Consider the following 23,195-nt stretch of genomic DNA (forward strand, 5'->3'; position numbering starts at 1 on the left):
ACAAACAAGAAGACAGCAAACAAGAGCCAAATTCATAACTATCAACTTTTTTATCACCATATGCATAGGTTCCAAGAAGCAACCAGTACATTCCTTTCACTTGGTAAACAAATCCTATCAACCCACTTTATGTATAACTAAGTTGTCAGATTTCAAAACTTACATTCCACATGAAAATAATTTATTTCAATAATGAGACTGCAAAACAAGGGTATTAAGTGCAAAAAGCTTGAATAGATCAGACATAACAAATGCCAAAATGATGTGTAACAACGTAGCAAAATATACCTGAAAGGCTGATATTATGTCATAGGTGTGACCTTGGAAATGCCCAGGCTGCAATAATATAAAGCCATAAGAATGCATATCAGATAGAAATTGCACTTAATCCTTCAGTTCTGATTCCTTTTTACGACACCGACATTATCACCATTTATTTAACTTTGGTAATCCTCAACTTAACAAAAATAATTCTGAATATTTTTGACACAAAGTTGTAAATCTTTCCAGGGTAGCAAGCAGAAGATAAATCAATAATTTTGTTGAGCTGAATTTGTTCAGCATTATTGCACATATCAAAATGAAAACAACAATGTCCACATTGGTTAAACCATTAGGCAATTTTATACATCATGATACACACACACACACACTACATTACATAAAAGGTCTTTCAAGACTTCTGTGCATTACACCTTATGCTTAAGCTTTCCTGTTCTTATAAAAGCTTTCTATACTTTCCAATAATAACAAGTAACCTTACAAGAGTGATGCAACCATTGTAAGAAACACCTAACCTTAATGGTCCCACCATAAACCATAATGCTAGGTCGATTGAGGCGTCCCATTGCCATAAGGGTACCAGGCATCTGCATAAAGAATAATGTCCGATTACAATCTCAAAAAACTGAGCTTAATGTACATCATCTTCTCCAGAACTCTGAAAGGAGAGAAAAATAATTGAGCTGTGACTATTTTTGTTTTCAAAGACATTCAGGATACTACATTTAGTACATTAGAAAATGTATTTCAAGCCAAGTAGCAGGAACCATATCCCCACTGTTTCCAGCAAACAAAGACTCTTTTTTGAAATATACTTCTAAATCTCTATTAACAACAAAATTATTACAATGCATATGAGAAAATATAATGGACTTTGAGTGTTGTGGGAGAAGGTTTTTCGCATGGAATTGGCTTAGCTACATATGAGAAAATATAATGGACTTTGAGTGTTGTGGGAGAAGGTTTTTCGCATGGAATTGGCTTAGCTAACCTGCCAGGCTACAGCTGTTGGGTCATAAATCTGGTAAGGGTGATATGGGTTTCTCACTGCCCTTAAACACCGTTAACCTGTTTCGAGCTGCAACTGGTGTGGAGAGTGGTCATGGTGCCAAAGACTGTTGATGTTTGTAGCTTGGGCAGGTACTTCTACATAGGCCTAAGTGTCTAGGCATATTGAAATCATCTAGTAGACCCTTAACCTTAGTAATTACTTTAGTTATTAAAGTAATTCATTTTTTATAAAATAAAGTCCGTTAATCTAATGAAATGCAAAATCTATTTGAATTAGTGAATTAGATGAATCTCAATCGTCAATCTCAAATGAGGTGAGATCTGTTGAGAAATTAATGCATGTCGTTATTAAGGTTTTGATTCATCTTTTCTCGATAATTACTTGTGATATGTGTTGGCTTCTTTATTTCTTTATTATGTTATCTTTCATCAAGCAATTACCAAATCAAAAATGCGTGAAGATCACAACAACACGAGACACAAGATGTAGGCACTCAGCCAGGGCAAAACCCCCCTCCTAGGGGAAAACCCAATCAAATTCTTCTTCTATAATAGAACCAAGTCAAAGTGAGACAATCCAAGCCCTTTTGACCAAGACAAAGACATCCTCCAATCACCAAGTCAGCCCTCCTTCTAAGTAGACAAACTCTACCAAAGTCAACAAGAGTCAATTCCTTCAAAACTGCTTCAATGTGAAATTTCGGCCCCCTGCAACTCAGAATTTCGGACCTACAGTCACTATAGAAATTTCGGCCCCCTGCAACTCAGAATTTCGGACCTGCAATCACTGCAGAAATTTTGGCCCCTGAAACTTGCCCAAAAACCCTAGAAATCTCGCACTTGTGAGAGAGAAGATGCCCCAAAAACTTTGACTCTTGTTCTTCTTTTCATTTCACCTTCTTGTCCTTGACTTCGCACTTCTTTTTCTCTTCCTTCACTGCAGATCAAACTGGTTGATGGATTGATGCCAAATAGGTCGAATTCTCCCTCTATTTATAATGCTTCCACAGAGTCGAATTGCCCCAAACAGGGACGACTTCATCAAGGCAGGGCCGACTTAGTGAGGAGGTAAAATATCACTGTTTTGACTCAAAATAATTTTTCTTTACATGATACAAAAGCCCAAGAAGGGTCTAATAAATATGACAATGACTCTTATGACTCAAGAAAACCCTACAATGGAAGCTTTGACCTAATAAATAAGTAAAAGGAGCATGAAACCCATGCTTCAAAATATTTTTCTTTTTCTTTTCAATTTTACAATAAATACATAATGATAAAGTACAATAGCAATTATAAATACCAACCATATTTACGTTTTCAACACTCCCTCTTAACTAGGGAGGTATTCATAATTGTACAAACAAGTACAAGGATGAACTCAAATTGACATGTTCTCAAAAGAGTATCAACATACGCAATGCTAGGGATCTAGATACCATAATTGTCAAGGTATCCTCCCAACAGGGACTAAGGTGTCAACAAGGCAACTTGCTACTATAGGTACCATCAAGCTATAGCCCTGGTATCAATCCAACGGGATATAGATACCATCTAGGCCTCCATGCCAAGACACAAGGTATCATCAAGGTCAAATCACTAAAACAAAGCTCCATATCAAGACCAAGATACCCTCCCACACAAGGATCTAGACGTCATCAAGGCCAAACTATAACTGAGAACTCAATACCAAGTAGGCCAAGATGTCCTCACAAGTACCATCATACAACACGTAGCCTAAGGTACTCATCTGTCCCTCTCAACCAAATTAGAGATATCCACCAATCCAAGCATGCTTCTAAAATATACAAACTTCTTGTTGGGGAGAGATTTTTTCAACACATCAGCTACTTCTTCATCTGTCGAAACATATTGTGGCTTCACGACCCCATCCTGTAACAAACTTCTAATATAGTGGTACTTATTATTAATATGTTTAGTCCTAGCATGGAACAAGGGGTCTTCAGACATTTTGATGCTACTTTGGTTATCACAATTTATAATTGTGGGATCCAAAGGCCCTCCAAACAAATCTGACAAAAGCTTCCTTAGCCAAACCGATTCTTTTCAAACTTCACAAGCAACAACATATTCAACCTCTACACTACTCAAAGCAATCGAAACTTGTTTACAACTCATCCAAGAAATCATCGCGGATCCCAGACTAAAACAACCACCAGAAGTGCTTCTTCCATCTATCTCACTGCCACCCCAATCAAAATCAGTGAAACTTGTCAATTGGATTTCCTTTCCATCATACTTTAGGCGGTGATGAATATGTTGATTTCTGGTAGCATCAGATGTGCTCTAAGTCTCAAATTTTGCAGGGAGGCTTAGACACATGTATTCTCCAATACCCAGAAATCGTTTTGGGAAATTCCACCTGGAGATAGTTTTATTAAAATAATTAATTATTTTTAATGGGACCCTAAGTCTAAACTTAGGAAATTAAAATAATTAAAGGGTATTAATCTAAATTGTGGGTGAAACTTCTAGAAGAAGGCGGAGATCAAGTCAATATGATCCTAGCCATTGATTAGAATCTAATCTGGGTCGTTGATTGATCAATGAGAGGATTATAAGAGAAGGCTTGATGGGCACTTGGAGAACACACAGAGAGGAGATCAGAAGTTCGATTTTCTGAAGCAGAGCAACTGCCGAAGAGATTTTCGATAGTGATCTTTTGCAGAGAGGGGCAGGGATAATATCTGGTGAGGAGTCTTTTCCTGGGCCAAAGAGGACAGAACGACGTCCAGAGAGAGGCTAACGCTGGCCCACACAGTGGCAACAAAGAGCCTAGAGTGAGATCGAATTTCCTGCTGGGGAAATCGAGTTTCAGAAGCTGGGAGCCAGGGTGTGAGACCAGGAGGCTGGAAATCGAAGTTTTTACGCAACAAAGGATCCAAAGGAGGAGTGCAGTCCCCAACAAAGGTGATGCAGAGACTGCGTAAGGATGACGCAGTTTTGCGCAGAGGCTAACGCAGAAGGGAAGCAGAGCCTCTTTCTAGCGATATCCAGGTCAGATTCTTCTAGTGACAGGGTGAGAACATCTCGCTACTTGTTTTGTCTAGTTTTTCTCTGTATCGAATAGCCAGTTGGGCATCCAACAAATTGTACTCAGAAATTATTACTGCTTAATAATAAACCCTCAGCTGCTGCACCGGTTTTCCCGCATTGGGTTTTTTCAGGGACATTTGTCCAAAAATAATTGTGTAAATGTGTTGTATCTTTTTCCTATTCAGTTTCTTGTTTCCGCTTATAATTTAAATGGTGTAGACTGCAGCGTATTAGTTTCGATATTTACTATAGAAAACAGTAAGTAACTTGATTCAGAAATTAACAAGTAGGAGAAACTTAATCAGTTGTTGCAATAGTGATTCGGGATTCCGAATTTTCACAGAATAGTCCCACACAAATACCTCAAAATTTGCTTGGAAGCTATCCAATGATCATGATGTGGCTCCAACTGAAATTGACTTAGAACACTCACTACATAACATATATCGAGTATAGTGTTCACCAAATACATCAATGAGCCAACCAACTGACGATAACATGTGGGATCAACGAGGCTAGAATCTGAACTTCTCAATTTCTTTAAGTTGGTGATCATTGGAGTTGTCATAGGCTTGGAATCCATCATACCAAACTTTTGTAGAATCTTGATGATATATTTTCTTTGACCAAGATATATTTCTTTGGGTTTCTACCAAACTTCCAAGCCCAAATAGTAATGCATAAGTCCTAGCTATTTCATTTCAAATTGTGCTGCCAACATCTTCTTACATTCTTGAATTCTATGCTACACACTTGTAAGAATTAAATTATCCACATATAACAGAATAATGACTAGTTCATTCTTTTCTACTTTGATGAAGAGGCTTGAGTTTGCAAAGCTTTTAACAAATCCAATGTTTAGAAGATATGCATCCATTCTAGCATACCAAGCTCTAGGTGCTTGTTTCAAGCCATATAGAGCTTTCTTCAATCTGCAGATGTGAGATTCCTTACTATGTATCTCAAAACCTTTCAATCGTTCAATGTACACTTCTTCATCTATGGTTCCATTCAAGAAAGTTGTTTTGACATCCATCTGGTGGATGTTCCATCCCATAGTAGCTACTAAAGAAATCAAGGATCTAATGGTATTGTACCTAGTTGTAAGGGCGAATGTTTCTTCATAGTCCACACCTTCCTTTTGAGAGAAAACTCTTGCTACAAATATTGCCTTGTATTTATCTATGCTCCCATCAACAGCATGTTTGATTGTGTAAATCCATTTGGAGGTGACAACAGATTTGTCACTGACTCACTAGGTCTAGTAACAATTTCCCAAACCCATCCTTCACGACTGATTGACATTCTTCTTGCATTGCTTTCTTCCATTCATCGTGATGAGAGGCTTGTTCAAATGTGGTTGGTTCTAAACTTCTACTTCAATTAGTTTTGTCGTATATGCTACATATATGAAGTACCTCCTTGGTCTTTTGCTTTCTTGAAAAGTACCTTTTGTTGCTCCATGTCCTTCGACATCTTCAAGTGTAGCTCTTAACCAAGCTGGACTTTTCTTCTCTTCGGGAATGATTGTAGGTTGAATGGGTTCACTTGGTCCTTCTTCTTCTTGATTTGTAAGTGATTTGTCATGTTGCTATTCTTCTTCAAAGAGTGGTATATCTTCTTCATCAGATTAAATGGGGATATCCTTGGACTTTTTGTATGCAAAGCTTTCATTAAATATGACATCCCTACTAACAATTTGTTGCTCTTCTTTGATGTAGATCCTATAAGCCTTTGATGAAAGGTTATAACCAACAAAGATACCCTTTATCCTAGTAGAACCTAACTTCTTTCTTTTATCCTTAGGGATATGAATGTAGGCAGGACATCCAAAGATTCGGAGATGATCTACATATGGCTTCTTCCCTGAAAATGCTTCTTCCAATGTCATATTTTCAAGAATTCTATGAGGACTTCTATTTTGTATATATATTGTCATCATAGTTGCTTCTCCCCATAAGAATTTTGGAAATTCATGGTCATATATCATGGTTCTTATGCATTCTTCAATGGTCCTATTATTTATCTCTGCTACTCCATTTTGTTGAGGATTATGGGGAACTATGAGCTCCCTCTTAATACTTGCTTCCTTGCAAAAGGTTGTGAGATCCTTAGATGTATACTCACCACCATTTTCGGATCTAAGGGTCTTTATCTTCATTTCTAGCAAGATCTCCACTTTTTATTTGAATTCTTTGAACTTTTCAAAGATTTCATCCTTAGATTTGAGAAGACAAATCCAAGTTTTTCTAAAGTGATCATCAATGAAGGTCACATAATATAGATGGCCTCCAAGAGTTTTATCTGCCATTGGTCCATACACATCGGAATGAATGAGGTCTAATATTTCTTTAGACCTTGTGTCACTGCTTGTAAATGGCTTCCTTGTATTCTTTCCCAAAGCACATCCCTTACATACTCCTTCATGGTCCTCCTTTAAGTTGGGGATGCCTTTCACCATTTGACTTAGGGAGGGCAATATTTTATAATGAAGGTGCCCATATCTTCTATGCCAAAGATCAGAGGAACTAATATCCATGTGAACAAGAGCTTGAGGAGAAGGTGTTAGAAGTCTATACAATCTTCCTTCATGAATCCCAATAACCCTTGGTTTTTCAATACTAGAGTCCCTTCCCCAAACAAGAACTTTTCCATCTACAAAGGTAATCTTATCTCCTTTATCTTCTAGACAAGAAATAGAAAGAATATTCTTTTTCAAACCTAAGACATAGAGAATGTTGTTGAGATGAAGCTTTCCACCATCTTCTAGTTTCAATGAAGTAGGTCCAATACCTTTGACTGCATAGCTATTGTTATCTCCAAGCTTTATTGAATTAGATGATGATTCTTTTGATAAGGTTTGAAGTTGTCCATTTTCTCTTGTCATGTGTCTTGAAGCTCCACTATCAATGATCCAAGCATTTTCATCATCAAATGTACCTGTAAGTGCAGCCAAGAATCCTCCATTTTTTACTCTCCTAGATAGATTGTAAATGATCTTGATACCAAAGCTTCTTGCAACTTTCAAGAGATCTTTAAGGGTCTTGAGTCCCATCTTCAAATAGCTTGCCATTAATGAGAGAGATCTTCCTTCCAAGAGTGCTTTCCTTCCTTCAAATGATAGCCAACAAAGTGATCTTCAAATAGTCCTTCCTTCAAATGATAGCCAACAAAGTGATCTTCCTTCACCTTAGCTTTGATACCATGTTGAGAAATCAATGCATGTAGTTATTAGGGTTTTGATTCCTCTTTTCTTGATAATTACTTGTGATATGTGTTGGCTTCTTTACTTATTTATTATGTTATCTTTCATCAAGCAATTACCAAATCAAAAATGCATGAAGATCACAAGAAAAAGAGACACAAGATGTAGGCACTCAACCAGGGCAAAACCCCTCTCCTAGGGGAAAACCCAGTCAAACTCTTCTTCTATAATAGAACCAAGTCAAAGTGAGACAATCCAAGACCTTTTGACCAAGACAAAGACCTCCTCCAATCACCAAGTCAGCCCTCCTTCCAAGTAGACAAACTCTACCAAAGTCAACAAGAGTTAATTCCTTCAAAACCGCTTCAATCTGAAATTTCAGCCACCTGCAACTCAGAATTTCAGACCTGCAGTCACTACCGAAATTTCAGCCCCCTGCAACTCAGAATTTCGGACATGCAATCACTACAGAAATTTTGGCCCTTGTAACTTGCCCAGAAACCCTATAAATCTTGCAAGTGTAAGAGAGAAGATGCCCCAAAAACGTTGACTCTTGTTCTTCCTTTTTTGACCTTCTTGTCCTTGACTTTGCACTTTTTTTTCTCTTCCTTCACTGCAAATTGAACTTGTTGATGGATTGATGCCAAATAGGTCAAATTCTCCTTCTATTTATACTGCTTCCATAGAGTCGAATTGCCCCAAACAAGGCCGACTTGGTGAGGAGGTGAAATATGATTGGTTTGACACAAAATATTTTTTCTTTACATGATACAAAGGCCCAAGAAGGGTCTAATAAATATGACAATGACTCTTATGACTCAAGAAAACCCTAGAAGCCTACAATGGAGGCTTTGACCTAATAAATAAGTAAAAGGAGCACAAAACCATGCTTCAAAATAATTTTATTTTTCTTCTTCTTCAATTTTGCAATAAATACATAATGATAAAGTACAATAGCAATTATGAAGACCGACCATAGTTACATTTTACAAAGATCTAATCTCAACCAACAATCACTTTGGAGATTAGGATTGCGGATTCGGTAATAACTCAAACTTATAAAAGAAAGGCTAGGCTAAGGGAGAATACACAAGACACTAAGCACAAGACATTGAGAGGAGGACATCTCAATGATTGGGTGGAAAGGACTTCCATTCAAGTATGCCAGGTTTGAGGAAGAGTGCAAGGGGCAACACAGGAGACAAATCTAGATCAACCAGCAAGATCAAAGGACAGATCTATAAAGGAGTTTGATCACCTAGATCATATCCAGGTCCTTGTTGTATGTATTTTCCTCAGTGGGCCATTAACCTAGGGAAGGAGCCCTTGTAAGTTCTGAAGTTATTTGAATGAAGAATTTATTTGAAGGGCAGAAATCTTGTGTGCATGTGATTGTCAAAATGAGATTTAATTTGCTTCCATTGATTATAATTGTCAAAGTTCTAGCTGTGTTTTTTATTCAATAGATCTGATCTGCTTGGAGTAATTAACCAGGTGCTAGGATTAGCGAAAATTAACATGGCGTAAGAGCTTATACTTTGAGAAACTGACCTTTGAATCACACAGAAGCAAGATTTGTACATGTGTCACAAGGGCCAGATTCAACGGACGACCATACGAGGCAGAGACAAATTTTTGGAGGTAGCAAGGATACATAAGGATCGAGTCTGTTCATTGTGTAATGTCCCAAGGGAAATTTTTGCCCTTGGGTTATTATGTTCGAATAGGGCTTTCAATATACTAGAAAGAATTATACAACAGCGATGCACATTCATCTATTCATATAACAGTAAGTACGCACGAATAATATAAAAGACTTCCAATAGCAATATGATTCTTTACAAATCATAATAAGTTAGGGTTGATTGCCCAATGAACAGTAGGTCTACTCAACCAATAATCCATGAGTATAATTCTGATTGCGAGTCAACATTTAGTAAACCAACACTTCAACTACTTATCTAATTCTATTGTTACTATACAATTGACAACTCACTGTCTAATGTCTAGTAGCAATTAGTGTATTATTGACAACTCACTGTCCTGCGATAATATTTGTTGTTCCAAGGGTCTGACTTCATTGTTACAGAGATTCAAGCTTCCTGATCTCTTCAATGATTCACAACTTGCCTCTGTAATGGATTCACTTCCAGAATTAGGGCTAACTGCAGACAATGTATGCCTTAGTGAAGGAGGATCCAGTCTGCTGTAGGAAGCCATAGCTTTCCCTTGAATTCATCCTGGATATTTTGTTGTCTAGGCCCAAGTTAAGGAGGATCCGGCCTGTTGTAGGGAACTGCAACCCTACCCTTGAATTCATCCTGGGTATTTTGTTGATTTTTATAGTGAAATTTAAACAAGCACAAATTTTCTGCCAAATTATTACTTCCAATGATACAATTTTTCTTCTTAGCACATTCAGATCATTAAGCAATTACACTTCAGAATATTTCAACCATAAATACAGTCAGGTAGTAGAGATCTCAGTAAAATAAAGATGCACAAGAGACAAAATTTACCCTCGGAAAATCCTAAACTAGGGGAAAAACCCAGAAACCTTTTCTTAGGAGAATTGTCCATTTCAATCAATTTGTACATCTGAATTCCAAGTAAAACATAGTCAAAATAACAATACCACTTGCCAAGTCAAACCTGGTCAAAGAAGAGAGATTCAAACTTCTGATCAACAGGTCAAACTTGGTCAACAGGCCGAATTTCAGCCTTCTTCCAATCCTGGTCAACTGCAGTCAAAGGGGTTGAATTTCGGCCCTGCAACTCCTCTGACATTTTTGGTCAAACTAATACAATTGAGCAGCAGTCAATGTTAGTCAAAGCAAGCTTGGTCAACTCAGAAGCTCTGCCTAAAAATTTGGTCAACATCTAGTCAAAGATTCCCAAAATATTCGACCTTCTATCCAGTCAAAGATTTGGTCAACATCAGCTCCACAAGGTCAGGTTCAACATTGGTCAAATAGAGAAAAGACTTGGTCAAACTTCATTGGTCAACTCTCTCCCCTCCTTCACACGTGTGAATAGAAGACACTTAGAACAAGTCTGAATTGTTGTTGTGATGGATGCCAAATGAGGAGGATCACTTGTCAATATATACATGTCCAAACAAGTGGGTTTTAACCAAGGGTCAAGCCCCTTCATGAGGTGGGGCCAACCTGTCAAACTGGGGCCAACTTGAACAACATAATAATAATAATTTTTCCTTTGACTTTGTTGACAAAAATACCGATCGCAGCTACATATTTTCAACACTCACTCTTAGACAGGAAGGTATTTCTCCTTCACTTCCACAAATGTACATATGATGAATAAATTTGCTACATTCCAAAGGTTGAAAGATTGAAAGCATCAACATCCAATAGAGGAGCTAGTCACCCACTAGTCCTAGGGTCACCAACTCAACAAGTTGTCACTTGGAGACATGTCAAGAACCCCACCTGACCCAAGGTGAACCCGAGGCCCATTACCATTCCCACATGTCGTCACATGTCATGAATGGTAAATACCTGCCCGATGCTATGAGGCACAAGCTCAACCCACTAGCCAAACCCCATGGCAATATGGTCAAAAATCCATGACTGAGGGAGCAATCTAGGCCTTGATGCTTATTAAGCCAATCTCCCCAACCAAATTCCATGGCTTCCAAGTCAAACCCCATGACCAAGGGAGCAATCTAGGCTTTGATGCTTATAGGGCCAATCTCCCCAACCATAAACCATGGTTTCTCAGTCAAACCCCATGACCTAAGGGAGCAATCCAGGGCCATAGATGTTACAACATCAACACTCCCTTTCACCAAGGGAGGGATTCTCAACAACTCCAAGCCTATCCCTGAAGTAAATGAACTTCATCTGGGGCAAAGGCTTTGTGAGAATATCAACAACCTACTCATTAGTAGAGATGTGTTGGAGCCTCACTGCTCCTTTTTGAATAATGCTCCGGATGTAGTGGTACTTGATCTCGATGTGCTTCGACCTGTCATGGAAAACTAGGTTCTCAAAAAGCTTCATACAACTTTGATTGTCACAATATATCACAGTCAGTTCCAACATAAGATCAAACAATCCCGTAACTTTTGAAGCCACACCGCTTCACAACTCGCCAAACAAGCAGCAATATATTCAGCTTCAACAGTACTAAGTGCAACAAACATTTGCTTCCTACTCATCCAAGATATCATAGTGGAGCCCAAACTAAAACAACATCTTGAAGTGCTCTTTCTAGCTTCAGTACTTAGAGACAAATCCGAGTAAATGAATCCATGCAACTATAGTTTCCCATTCGATACATATCTCAATCCATAACTAATAGTGCCACAGAAATATCTCAATATATGTTTCATTGCAATCCAATGTACATGCCTAGGTTCCACCAAGAACTAACTCAGAGTGTTCACTGCATAGCAAATATCAAGTTCGATGTTAACTAGAGACTTTAATGAGCCAATCAGCTGACAATACATAGAGGGATCAACCAAGTCAAAATTAGAGTCTCACAGCTTCTTCAAATTAGTCACAATGGGAGTATCTGTGGACTTGCAATCCATCATCCCAATTCTCTGAAGGATCTTAACAATATACTTTCCTTAACAAAGGAAAATTTCACCCGGCTTTTGCCACACTTCTAATCCTAAGCAATGTTTTAAAAACCGGAACTGGTGACCGGACCGGTCCACCTAATGAATTGGGTTCCGAACCGGGACGGGTCAGGTCTAATGAACCGGTTTTAAAAAAATACATTAAATAATTAATTTTTAATGAAAAAAACTATTTTTAAGATTTAAAACCATGATTCCAAGCCAATAGAGACAAAATATGCAAAGTTTGCTCATTTATATACCATGTAAAGGTGAATATATCAAAATGGCACCGAGTGCAATACATATCATCGACAAAATACATAAGCAATGAGGCTCTAAATGGCCTATAAAGTCCAAAAACAATGCTACAAGCTATGAGGCCATTGGCCTACTACAAGAGTACAAGTCTAGACTCTAGACTCTAGAGTCTACACATGATCAATCATCAAATTCATCACCACTACTAGACACATTATCATCATCATCAGCAAGAGCTACATAGACATCATTTGGATCAGAGTTTGAGGATGCCTCAGCGTCATCTGCAACCTTAGTAGCAATGCCACCAATAATAATAGAAGTGGACCTAATGGAAACACGAGTTGGTCGAGTTGCACGACTAGTGCCTTCCATTGGTTGTTTGCCTTTCCTTGATGCAGCTATTGATCTTGGTTCTAATGGCGCCACCAAACCTACTTCATCCCCCGCTAATGCCATGTCAATATCAAAATCAGCATCAAACAAGGGATCTTCAGTCTCCTCCACCCATTCTGATGTTGGATCAATATCGTCCAACACAATGGGATCTACAACAGGTGTTTTATTCATCATTTGGTTCCTCCTTAGTTGAAGGTTGTATTGCACGAAGACAAGATCATTTAACTGTTTTTGTTCAAAACGATTTCTCTTCTTCGTGGGAATGTGCTCAAAAACAGACCAATTGTGCTCACAACCTAAAGCACTGCAAGTTTTGCTGAGGACTCTAATTGCAAACTTTTGCAATTGAGGACACTGGCCGCCAAATGACTCCCACCAATGTGCTGCAAAAAAAAAGACATTAGTTAGTAACTTAGTTCATTTCATTACTTATTTACAAATTACAAGTATTTATAGATAATTTGAATTGTAAAATTGTAAACAATTTAACTTGAAAGGAAAAACAAATTGAAAACTGGAATTGCTTACCTAGTTGATCCACATGTCTTGCCATCTTTGCCAAGTTTTTGCCAAAGGTACCCACTGCCATACTAAAAAGAGTAAGCTGTCTATGTATTTCTCGCTGGTATGCATGGCTAGGGACCACGCGCTCCAAGCAATCAATCAATCTAGCTCTGACCTCCCCATCCTACAGATCTCCTAGCCGAGCTTTATAATGATACTTTGGGTTCAAAAAATACCCAGTTGCATGTATAGGACGATGGAGTTGATTATTCCATCTTTTATCAATGATCTCCCATATACGGCCATATTTAGCTAACCTGTCCTTGTAAGATGCACGTATCTGCTCCTTTGCCTAATCCATAGCCTCACAAGTGTAGCCCATGGCCAATTTTTCTCCATCCACCATCCTTAACACCTTAACAAGGGGCTCGGTAATTTTCACAAGCTCTACAAACCTTTTCCAAAAATAATTGTCAAACACTTTCTTTTTGGTGTCTTTGGGATCTTGTCTACGAACCCACCGAGATTGAGTCCAATCATCATAAGAAAACAATTTCTGTAAGGTTTTATGTTGAGCATTGAAACATTGCAACGTGAGGAAGTGAGTTGCAAATCTCTTAATTGCGGGCCTAACAAGCTCTTTGCCCCCAGTGTTTTTCCTCATTAGGTTCAATACCCATGAGTGGTTGTAAATGTATTTTGTAATGCACTTGGCATGCTCTACAGTGTTTTTTACCCACTCCACTTTGCATATGTCCTCAAGCATGAGGTCCATGCAACGTGCAGCACGTGGAGTCCAAAACATGGTCCTATATTTGGACTCAAGCATCTTTCCAGTAAGAACATAGTTTGAGGCATTATTGGTGATGACCTGTACAACATTCTGCTCCCCAACTTCCTGAATAATGTCATCCAAAAGCTCAAATAGAAGGGTTGCATCCTTCACCTTATCAAATGCATCAACTGATCTCAAAAACATGGTTCCTTAACGGCAAGAAATAAGGAAATTAATGATAGCGTGGTTCTTTCTGTCGGTCCATCCATCTGACATGATGGAACAACCTGTTTTGAGCTATGAATCTTTATACTTAGCCAAATACTCATCAATGGAAGAAATCTCAATTTGCAAAAGAGCTCCCCTCAAGTCATGCATACTAGGGCCTTTGATGCCCTTTCCTGCAGCTATAACAAAGTCCCATATAGCTTGGTAGTAAGGTGAGCGAGTAGCATTAAATGGGATATCTGCATCATACCAAGATCTAGCAATGTATTGATGAGAAGTTTCTTTGCATTGTTTTTTCCAATGTTGATCCAAAGTGGGTTGACGACTTGGCTGGGAGGAAGTGGGATTAGAAGAGGCAATGTTGGCAAGAGGATGAGAAATACCTATGGATGTTTGCTCTCTTTGTTCCTTTTGATAGTTGAACAAAAGAAGGATGAACATAGTGAAAGGGGTCATTGGTGGAAGGGATAAAAGAGGGATCTTGAATCTCATAATCATCATACCCACTCTCTTTCATGGCTTCTAATAATTCCCTCTTCCTTGCAATGTCATCTTGGACGGCCTTCTCCCTAGCCTTATCCTCATGAAACTTTTCAAGCTTGGAAAGGTATTCTGCCCTAATAGGACCTAACACTTCATTTGGTGCATCACATGGCTTTACTTGGCCTCTTACCCCAGCCAAGTGTTGTTTCAATCTGAGAATACCCCCACCTCCAATAGGTTTATGGCATAATTTGCATATCATTTTTCCATCAATCACATCATAATGAGCCCATGCACTGTCCTTGCCTTTTGGAGCCATGTTGGCTTGAAATAATTAAAATTTGCAAAGAAATCTGCCATTTAAAAAAAAATTGCAGCTAAGAAACATGGAAAACCAAAGCTAAATTTAGGAAAACAAATGCACATGTAGCCTACAAAATTTGATAGCATAGAACTAGAGATTTGATAGCATAGATGATAGAAGTTAGAAGTTAGAAGTTTAGAACACATAAAAAAAATTAATACATGGACAGCTGTCAAATGAGGAATTTTCAAGTGAAAACCCTTACCTGGAAATGCAAACTAGCTTCCTTAGCCTCCTCTTGAAGATGCCAACTCCACTGACAACTCCAAACTATCTCCAAAATAGCTCCAACTCCAACTCCAAGCCTCCAAGATGACTACTCCAACAAAAACTCAACACTCTCCAAGCTCCCAATCAAACTCACAAATACTCCAAATGAGATGTGTGAGACAAATGAGAGGGAGAAGGGCCTTTTAAAGGCTTGGAGAGGGTGTTTTTGGAGGGAAAGAACCCTTACTTTCCCTCCAAAACACCCTACAAACTTGGAAAACAGCACTGCGTGGATCCTCCGCGGTCGTGGCTGCTAACCGACCGATTTAGGACGGAAACGGACGGTTTGACCACGAACCGGCCGGTTCCGTCCTAAACTGGCCAATTAGGACCGATTTGTCCCTTTTTTGGGCGAAATGAAGGGTCAAACCAGGTTTTTCTGTCGGTTTGACCGGTTACTGATTCAAACTGGTCAGTTTTTAAAACACTGATCCTAAGTAATAATGCATTAAACCAAGATCACTTCAAATTCAAAAATCAACTCCCTCTTACATTGAACAGTGAGGTCCTCTGCTCCTATCAAAAAAAATCATCAACGTATAGTAGCAAAATCACAAGCTCATCTTTAACAATTCTAAAGTATAAGTTTGGATCAACATCACTTTTAGTAAAACCAAGACTTATCAAATATCCATCAATCTGACAGTACCAACCCTGAGGTACTTGCTTGAGTCCATACAAAGCTTTCTTCAATTTGCAAACATGAGTCTCCCTCCCATGAACCTCAAACCTTTGAGGTTGTTCTATGTACACTTCCTCCTCAATCACTCCATTGAGGAAAGCAGTTTTGACATCCATTTGATGTAATTCCCAACCTGCAATAGAAGCAATAGAAATAATCGATCTAATGGAAGTGTACCTGGCAACTAGAGCAAATGTTTCTTCATAATCCTCTCCCCCTTTCTATGAGAACCCTCTAACCACAAATCTTATTTTTTACTTGTCTATGCTAGCATCAATTGCATGCTTGACTTGTATATCTACTTGGAAGTCACTATTGACTTCCCTTCAGGTCTTGGCACGATTTCCCATACATCATTCTTCATAATAGATTGATACTCTTCTAACATAGCATCTTTCCAAACTTGCTGACTTGCTGCTTCTTCATAGTTGGATGGCTCGGACTCAATTATCTTACTCATCAATGTTGCATATCCTGAGTATTTCTTAACACGTTTGGATTTCCTAAAAATCCCACGAGGGGGCTATATGTCCCTCTATTTCTTACAATGTTGTTTCAAGCCATGTCGGCCTCTTCCTGGTTTCTGGTACAATGGCCCTTGGTGGGTCCACAGGTTCATTTGGTCCTTCAGGTTCTTCTCGTTGATCTAGAGGATGATCCACAAGTCCTAAACCCACATCCTTGGGAGCTTCTTGCTCCTCATCATCAGTATCCAAGTGTGATCCTTTGGACTTCCATAAGGCAGCATCCTCATCAAAAGTAACATCCTTGCTAATCTCAATTGTTTGTTGTCTTGGAACATAAATTTTGTAGGCCTTCGATGTCTCACTATATCCAACAAATGTTCCCTTCTTCCCAGAAGGTTCCAACTTGGTCCTCTTCTCCTTGGGCACATGAACGTAGACAAGACAACCAAAGATTCTCAAATGTCCAACTTTCGGCTTCTTACCTGTGAAGACTTCTTCAGGAGTCTTATTCCCCAATACTTGGTGAGGACTTCTATTTTAGGCATAAACAGTTGCCTTGGAGGCTGCTCCCCATAAAAACATAAGTAGAACCTGGTCATGAGTCATGGGTTTAGCAGCTTCCATAATGGTTTTGTTCTTTCTCTAAGCAATCCCATTTTGTTGAGGGTTATAGGGGACTATCAACTCCCTCTTAATTCTAACATCCTTGTAAAAAGCAATAAATTCCTTGGAGGTATATTCTCCATCATTATCAGATCTCAAAATTTTGATCCTTCTTCTTGTAAAATTTTCCACCTAAGCCTTGAATTCCTGACACTTGTCGAAGACTTCATCCTTGGTCTTCAAGAAATAAAATCATGTCTTCCGAGAGAAATCATCAATCAAAAGTTACATAGTACAGAAAACCACCCAAGGATTTTACAGACATGGGTCCACACACATCAGAATGTATAAGATCTAAAAGTCCTTTGGACCTACTATCACTGTTTGGAAATGGTCCTTTGGTATTCTTCCCAAGTGCACATCCTTTGCAAACTCCTTCATGTTCAACCTTGATTTCTAGCAAACCTGTAACAATTTCTTTCATTCTAGGCAAGGCTTTATAGTGAATGTGTGCATATCTTCGGTGCCATAATTCACAAAGATCAGTGTCATTATGTATCAATGCTTGAATTGATCGTCCCAGGAGTCTATACAAGCCTCCTTCTCGCACACCAATTACTTTGGCAAAATCTATGCTAGAGCCTTTCTTCCATACTAGAACTTGACCATCAACAAAAGCAACTCTATATCCTTTATCTTCCAAGCATGAAGTAGAGACCAAATTCTTTTTCAAACCAAGTACATATAATATATCATTTAAGAAAATGTTACCTCTTGATTCCAGCTGAAAGGATGTTGAACCAATGCCTTTGACTGCATATTTGCCATCGTCACCAAGCTCCACCTTTTGTGTAGTCTTCTTTTCCACCAACTCTATGAGGCTTTCACAATTTCCAGTCATATGCCTAGAAGCACCACTATCTACCAGCCAAACATCATTGTTATCAGCAATAGAACCTATAAGAGTAGTATAAAAGAAGAAGTTATCATCATCATTCTTTGTCTTCTTCATATGTGCTTGGTTATCATCAAGATCTATAGTTGAGGCATGTTGTTTGCCCTTCTCTTCCTATTATTGTTCCTTTTAGGACACTTGTCTTGATAGTGGCCATACTTTTGACAATGAAAACATTGAACTCTTGACATATCCTTCCTTCCTTGAGAGGGAGGAGGTCTTCTTCCTAGAGCAAGCCTTCTTCCTATATTCTTTTGAAACATTCCAAATTCCTTCTTCCTCTACCATTCCTAGATTGAGTTGCAAATGCTTGATCACCATCTTGAGGTCTTTGAATCCTCCCTCTTGAGACAAGTCTAGATTCCTCTTGAGTGCAAGAGGCCCATAATTCATCAAAACTTGGAACATCCTTTCTTCCACAAGCATTGGATGCAAATGGATCCCATGAAAAAGGCAAACCATTGAGTGTTGTAGTTATTGTAAAAATTTTATGTTTTCCCACCCCGGTTTTCAGTTTCACCTTATTTCTCCCATGTAGTTAAATGCCCATTCCCATAGCCATACATTTAACAGACTGAAAAAATAAATATTGCTGAAAACACAAATTCTGGAAATTTTTCAGAGTGCTGGAAATTGCAGAAATAAAAAATCAGCAATTAAAACAGCCATTAAAACACATTTAAACTCAGTGATTTTTGGTCAACTTGACCCTGGAAAAACCCCCTACAACTCTTGGGGAAAACCAGTTTGCGAGCTCTTCTTTATTTCTGGAAAATGCCTTTTTACAGAGAAAATTTTCAGCAAAAACAAAAATTTCCAGCAAGCAAAACTTATCTGTTTTCAGCCCAAACGACAATCTGAAAAATGCTGTAAGAGCTGTACGGACCGTACGGATGTACGGACGTACGGACCGTACGGAATGTACGGACAGCCGTACGGACTTGTACGGACAGCCTTCGGAAAAAGTGCAGAAAATTGCCTCCTCGATATTCGTGCTGAAAATTAATTTTTTCCACTATTTTGCTCACAAAAACTACCTTTTTCTGCTTGTTCTTTATGCTGTTCGGATTTGCTGAAGTGCTGCCTTGGTGTGTGTGCCAAACTGCTGCCTCTTTCTCCTCCTTGTCCAGAAATCTCCCTTGCTCTCTTGCTCTCCTTCTCCCAATCTGCTCATGAAAGAATGAATGATCTTTTTCCTCCTTTTCCTCCCTTAACCCAACCCTAAATGACTTTTGGGTGATCCCTAAATCCAATGGCTGAAATAGATTTAGATCAATGGCTGAGATTAAATGCTCATTTAAATCTCACTTTCTATTTTTTAATTCACCCCACTTTAATAAAGACCCACTTAGTCATTTATTTCCAAAGTCACTTTTCCTTTCTAATTTTTCATTGACTTTATAAAGTCACTTTAAAATTAGACTTAGTAACTTTATCACTTAAAGTCACTTTCAAATTAGATTTAACTTTATAAAAATTATAAAGTTACTTTAGGAGAAAAATTAAATTCTTTTGGACACTTTTCCCTAGGCCAAAGATCAAAGCCTTAGGGAACCACCTGTCCTCCGGTACCAAATTTCAACACTCCCTCTTACCGAGAAAGGTGTTCCTCACCACACCCATCTTGTCTCTGAAGTAGACATGCTTGCCCCGTGGTAAGGCTTTGGTAAGAATATCTGCAACCTGCTCATCAGTGGAAATATACTCAAGCTTCACAGCTCCCTTCTGAACATAGTCTCTGATGAAATGATATCTGATCCCGATATGCTTTGACCTGTCATGAAATACTGGATTCTCCGTGAGTTTAATGCAACTCTGATTATCACAGTAAATCACTGAAGGTCTCAAAGGCTGACCAAATAAGCCAAACAACATCTTGCGAAGCCAGATGGCCTCACAACTAGCTAGACTGGCTGCCATATACTCTGCTTCCGCTGAACTCAGTGCTACTGACTGCTGCTTCCGGCTGAACCATGACACTACTGCTAAACCCAACCCAAAACAACACCCTGAAGTGCTCTTCCTATCAGAAGCACAACCTGCCCAATCAGAATCAGTGTATCCTGCCAATCTCACTCCATCTCCCTGCCTGTAGTCCAGACCATAATCCACTGTCCCCTGCAATTACCGCAAAATGTGTTTTGCAGCCACCCAGTGAACCTTCCTAGGCTCACACATAAACTGACTCATCGTGTTGACTGCAAAACAGATATCTGGTCTGGTGTTGACCAAATACATCAAGGAACCAATCAGCTGCCTGTACAATGTGGGATCCACCAACTCGGAATCCGAAGCATGAAGCTTCTTCCAGTTGGTGATCATCGGTGTCGACATGGGTCTACAATCCTCCATGTGGAATCTGCTAAGGATGTCCACAATATACTTCCCCTGCCCCAGGAAGAAATGCCCCTCCTCCTGCCACACCTCCAAACCCAAAAAGTAATGCATCAAGCCGATGTCCTTCATCTCAAACTCCGCCGCAAGATCTCTCTTGCAGTGCTCTATGAGTCTCTCTGCACCTGTAATGATCAAGTCATCCACATACAGCACCAGAATGAGGGGCTCCTCACCAATCACAATAAAGTAAAGGTTCGGATCTGCCTCACTCTTTGTGAAACCCATCCCCTGCAAGTATGCATCTATCCTGGAGTACCAAGCTCTGCGAGCTTGCTTCAGGCCATAAAGGGCCTTCTTCAATCTGCACACATGGGACTCCTTCCCATGCACCTCAAAGCCCTGTGGCTGCTCAATGTACACCTCCTCCTGTATGAAGCCATTGAGAAATGCGGTCTTCACATCCATCTGGTGGATCTTCCAACCCATCTCTGCTGCTATCGATATAATGGAGCGGATCGAAGTATATCGAGCCACGGGAGCGAAGGTCTCCTCATAATCAACTCCCTCTACCTGGGAGAACCCTCTAGCCACAAACCTTGCTTTGAATTTCTCAATGCTGCCATCTGCAGCATGCTTTACCTTGTAAAGCCATCTAGAAGTAACCACGGATTTGCCCTCAGGCCTCGGCACCACCTCCCAAACATCATTCTTCATGATAGAAGAATACTCCTCCTGCATGGCCTCTCTCCAGACCTGCTGGCTAGCTGCCTCCTCATAGCTAGAAGGCTCAGAGTCAAGGATGCTGGTAACCATCGCCATATAGCTACAAAATCTCTCAGGTGGTCTACTCTCTCTGACCGGCCTCTTCGGCTCAGCAACAGATGTGGCATCTCTCAAGGTGTCTTGAAGCCACTTGGGCTTCCTCTTCCCTGAGCATGCTTCTCCCATAGGAGAATGAAACTCCTCCTCCTCATCCCCATCAGTAGCCTGAACTCCTGACTGTCTGTCTGCTGTCCTCCTGCCTGCACCTGAACCTGTAGAAGCTGAGGTACCGTGTGAATTGTCCATCAGTGGACTCCCTAGTGAACTGCTCTGCATGCTGCCCGGAGCACCACCCCTCTGGCTCGGCGAGCCACTGCTCACTGATGGACCTGACATCCTCATAGATGTACCTCCGGATCCTCCTGATCCCTGCCCACTGGATCCTTGCGACTGACTCAACTGCTGCTGAGGGTCTGGCTGATCCAGATACTCTAACTCCCGTGACCTCCTAAAGGCCCTGTCCTCCTCGAACTTCACATCCCGTCTGACAACAACTCTCCTCTGTGCAGGAATGTAAATCCGAAAGGCCTTTGAGGTCTCACTGTAGCCCACAAAGATACCCTTCTCTGCGGTGGGCTCTAGTTTGGTCCTCTCCTCCTTGGGTATATAGGAGTATGTAATGCATCCAAAGATATGAAGATGACCAAGATCAGGCTTCTTCCCAGAGAAAGCCTCCTCAGGAGTCATGTGCCCCAAGGCACGATGCGGACTCCTGTTCTGCAAGTAAACAGCTGTGTTGCAGGCCTCTGCCCACAAGAACAATGGCAACCCCTGATCATGTAACATGGCTTTAGCAGCCCCTATGATGGATCTGTTCTTCCTCTCTGCAACCCCGTTCTGCTGGGGGTTGTAAGGAACAGTGAACTCCCTCCTAATGCCTGCCTCCGCACAATAGTAAACAAACTCTCCAAGGGTGTACTCTCCTCCATTGTCCGACCTCAGGGACTTGATCTTCCGACCTGTCTGTGTCTCCACAAGAGCTCTGAACTCCTGAAACCGCTTGAAGACCTCACTCTTGGTCTTCAAGAAATAAATCCAGGTCCTCCTGGAGTGATCATCAATGAATAACACATAATACTCATATCCACTCAAGGAAACATGAGACATCCGACCGCTCACATCGGAATGAATCAAATCAAGTATCCCCGTCGCTCTGGTGTCACTGCTGGGAAAAGGGGATTTGGCAAACTTGCCCATCGCACAACCTCTGCAAGTATCATGGTGATCAGTACTGAAATCTGGCACACCTGTAGTGATCTCCCGCAATGTCCTCAAGGCTCCATGAGACATGTGCCCCATCCTGCGGTGCCAAATCTCACACAGCTCAGAACTGCTAGCTCTGCTGTCGGTACTACAGCTCAATGCCAAAGGGGGCTGGAATGCAAACTTGTACACCTTTGCATGGCGTACACCTATCACTCTAGCTGAATCAGCTGGAGAGCCCCTGGGATACATCAACACCTGTCCTTCCCTGAACAGTACCTCATATCCTCTGTCCTCCAAAGCTGAGACGGATATGAGGTTCTTCCTCATCCCTGGCACATAAAGAACCTCTGACACCTTCAAGGGAGGTTTGGACTCCCTCTGAAATGTCACTGTCCCCACCCCGACTGCTCTAACAACTCTGTCATCACCGAGTACTACCTCAATATCAGTGCCACTCTCTGAAAGCTCTGAGAAGTACTCCCGGACTCCTGTCATGTGACGTGAAGCCCCACTGTCAACATACCAGATACCTGTAGATGCTCCGCTAATCGAGGGAAAAGCATGCTCCCTCTGAACCTGTGTGGCAGGTGATCCTGAACTAGAGGACTCACATGTAGTGAACGCAAACTCCCGGTCAAAACGACCTGCAAAGTCCTCAATCTCAGCTGACGCTGCCACATCCTGGGTCTTCCCCTT

At 40.3% G+C, this 23,195-nt stretch overlaps 1 protein-coding gene across 1 annotated transcript in view; it reads right to left on the minus strand.

The window, feature by feature from the left end:
• The window catches only part of LOC149190757 (dihydroxy-acid dehydratase, chloroplastic-like), a 101,568-nt gene that overhangs the window by 62,914 nt on the left and 15,459 nt on the right, over nucleotides 1-23,195 (minus strand). The window contains exons 2-3 of the mRNA XM_089412260.1: nucleotides 798-869; nucleotides 289-336 (exon numbers count right to left, since the gene is read on the minus strand). Coding sequence (XP_089268386.1) covers nucleotides 289-336; nucleotides 798-869 — 120 coding nt within the window. The remainder of the gene's footprint in view (nucleotides 1-288; nucleotides 337-797; nucleotides 870-23,195) is intronic.

Source organism: Pinus tabuliformis, chromosome 3_1 (assembly GCF_031772625.1).
Source record: "Pinus tabuliformis cultivar Carrire ecotype Pingquan chromosome 3_1, CPIR1, whole genome shotgun sequence".
Classification (NCBI taxonomy): Eukaryota; Viridiplantae; Streptophyta; class Pinopsida; order Pinales; family Pinaceae; genus Pinus; species Pinus tabuliformis.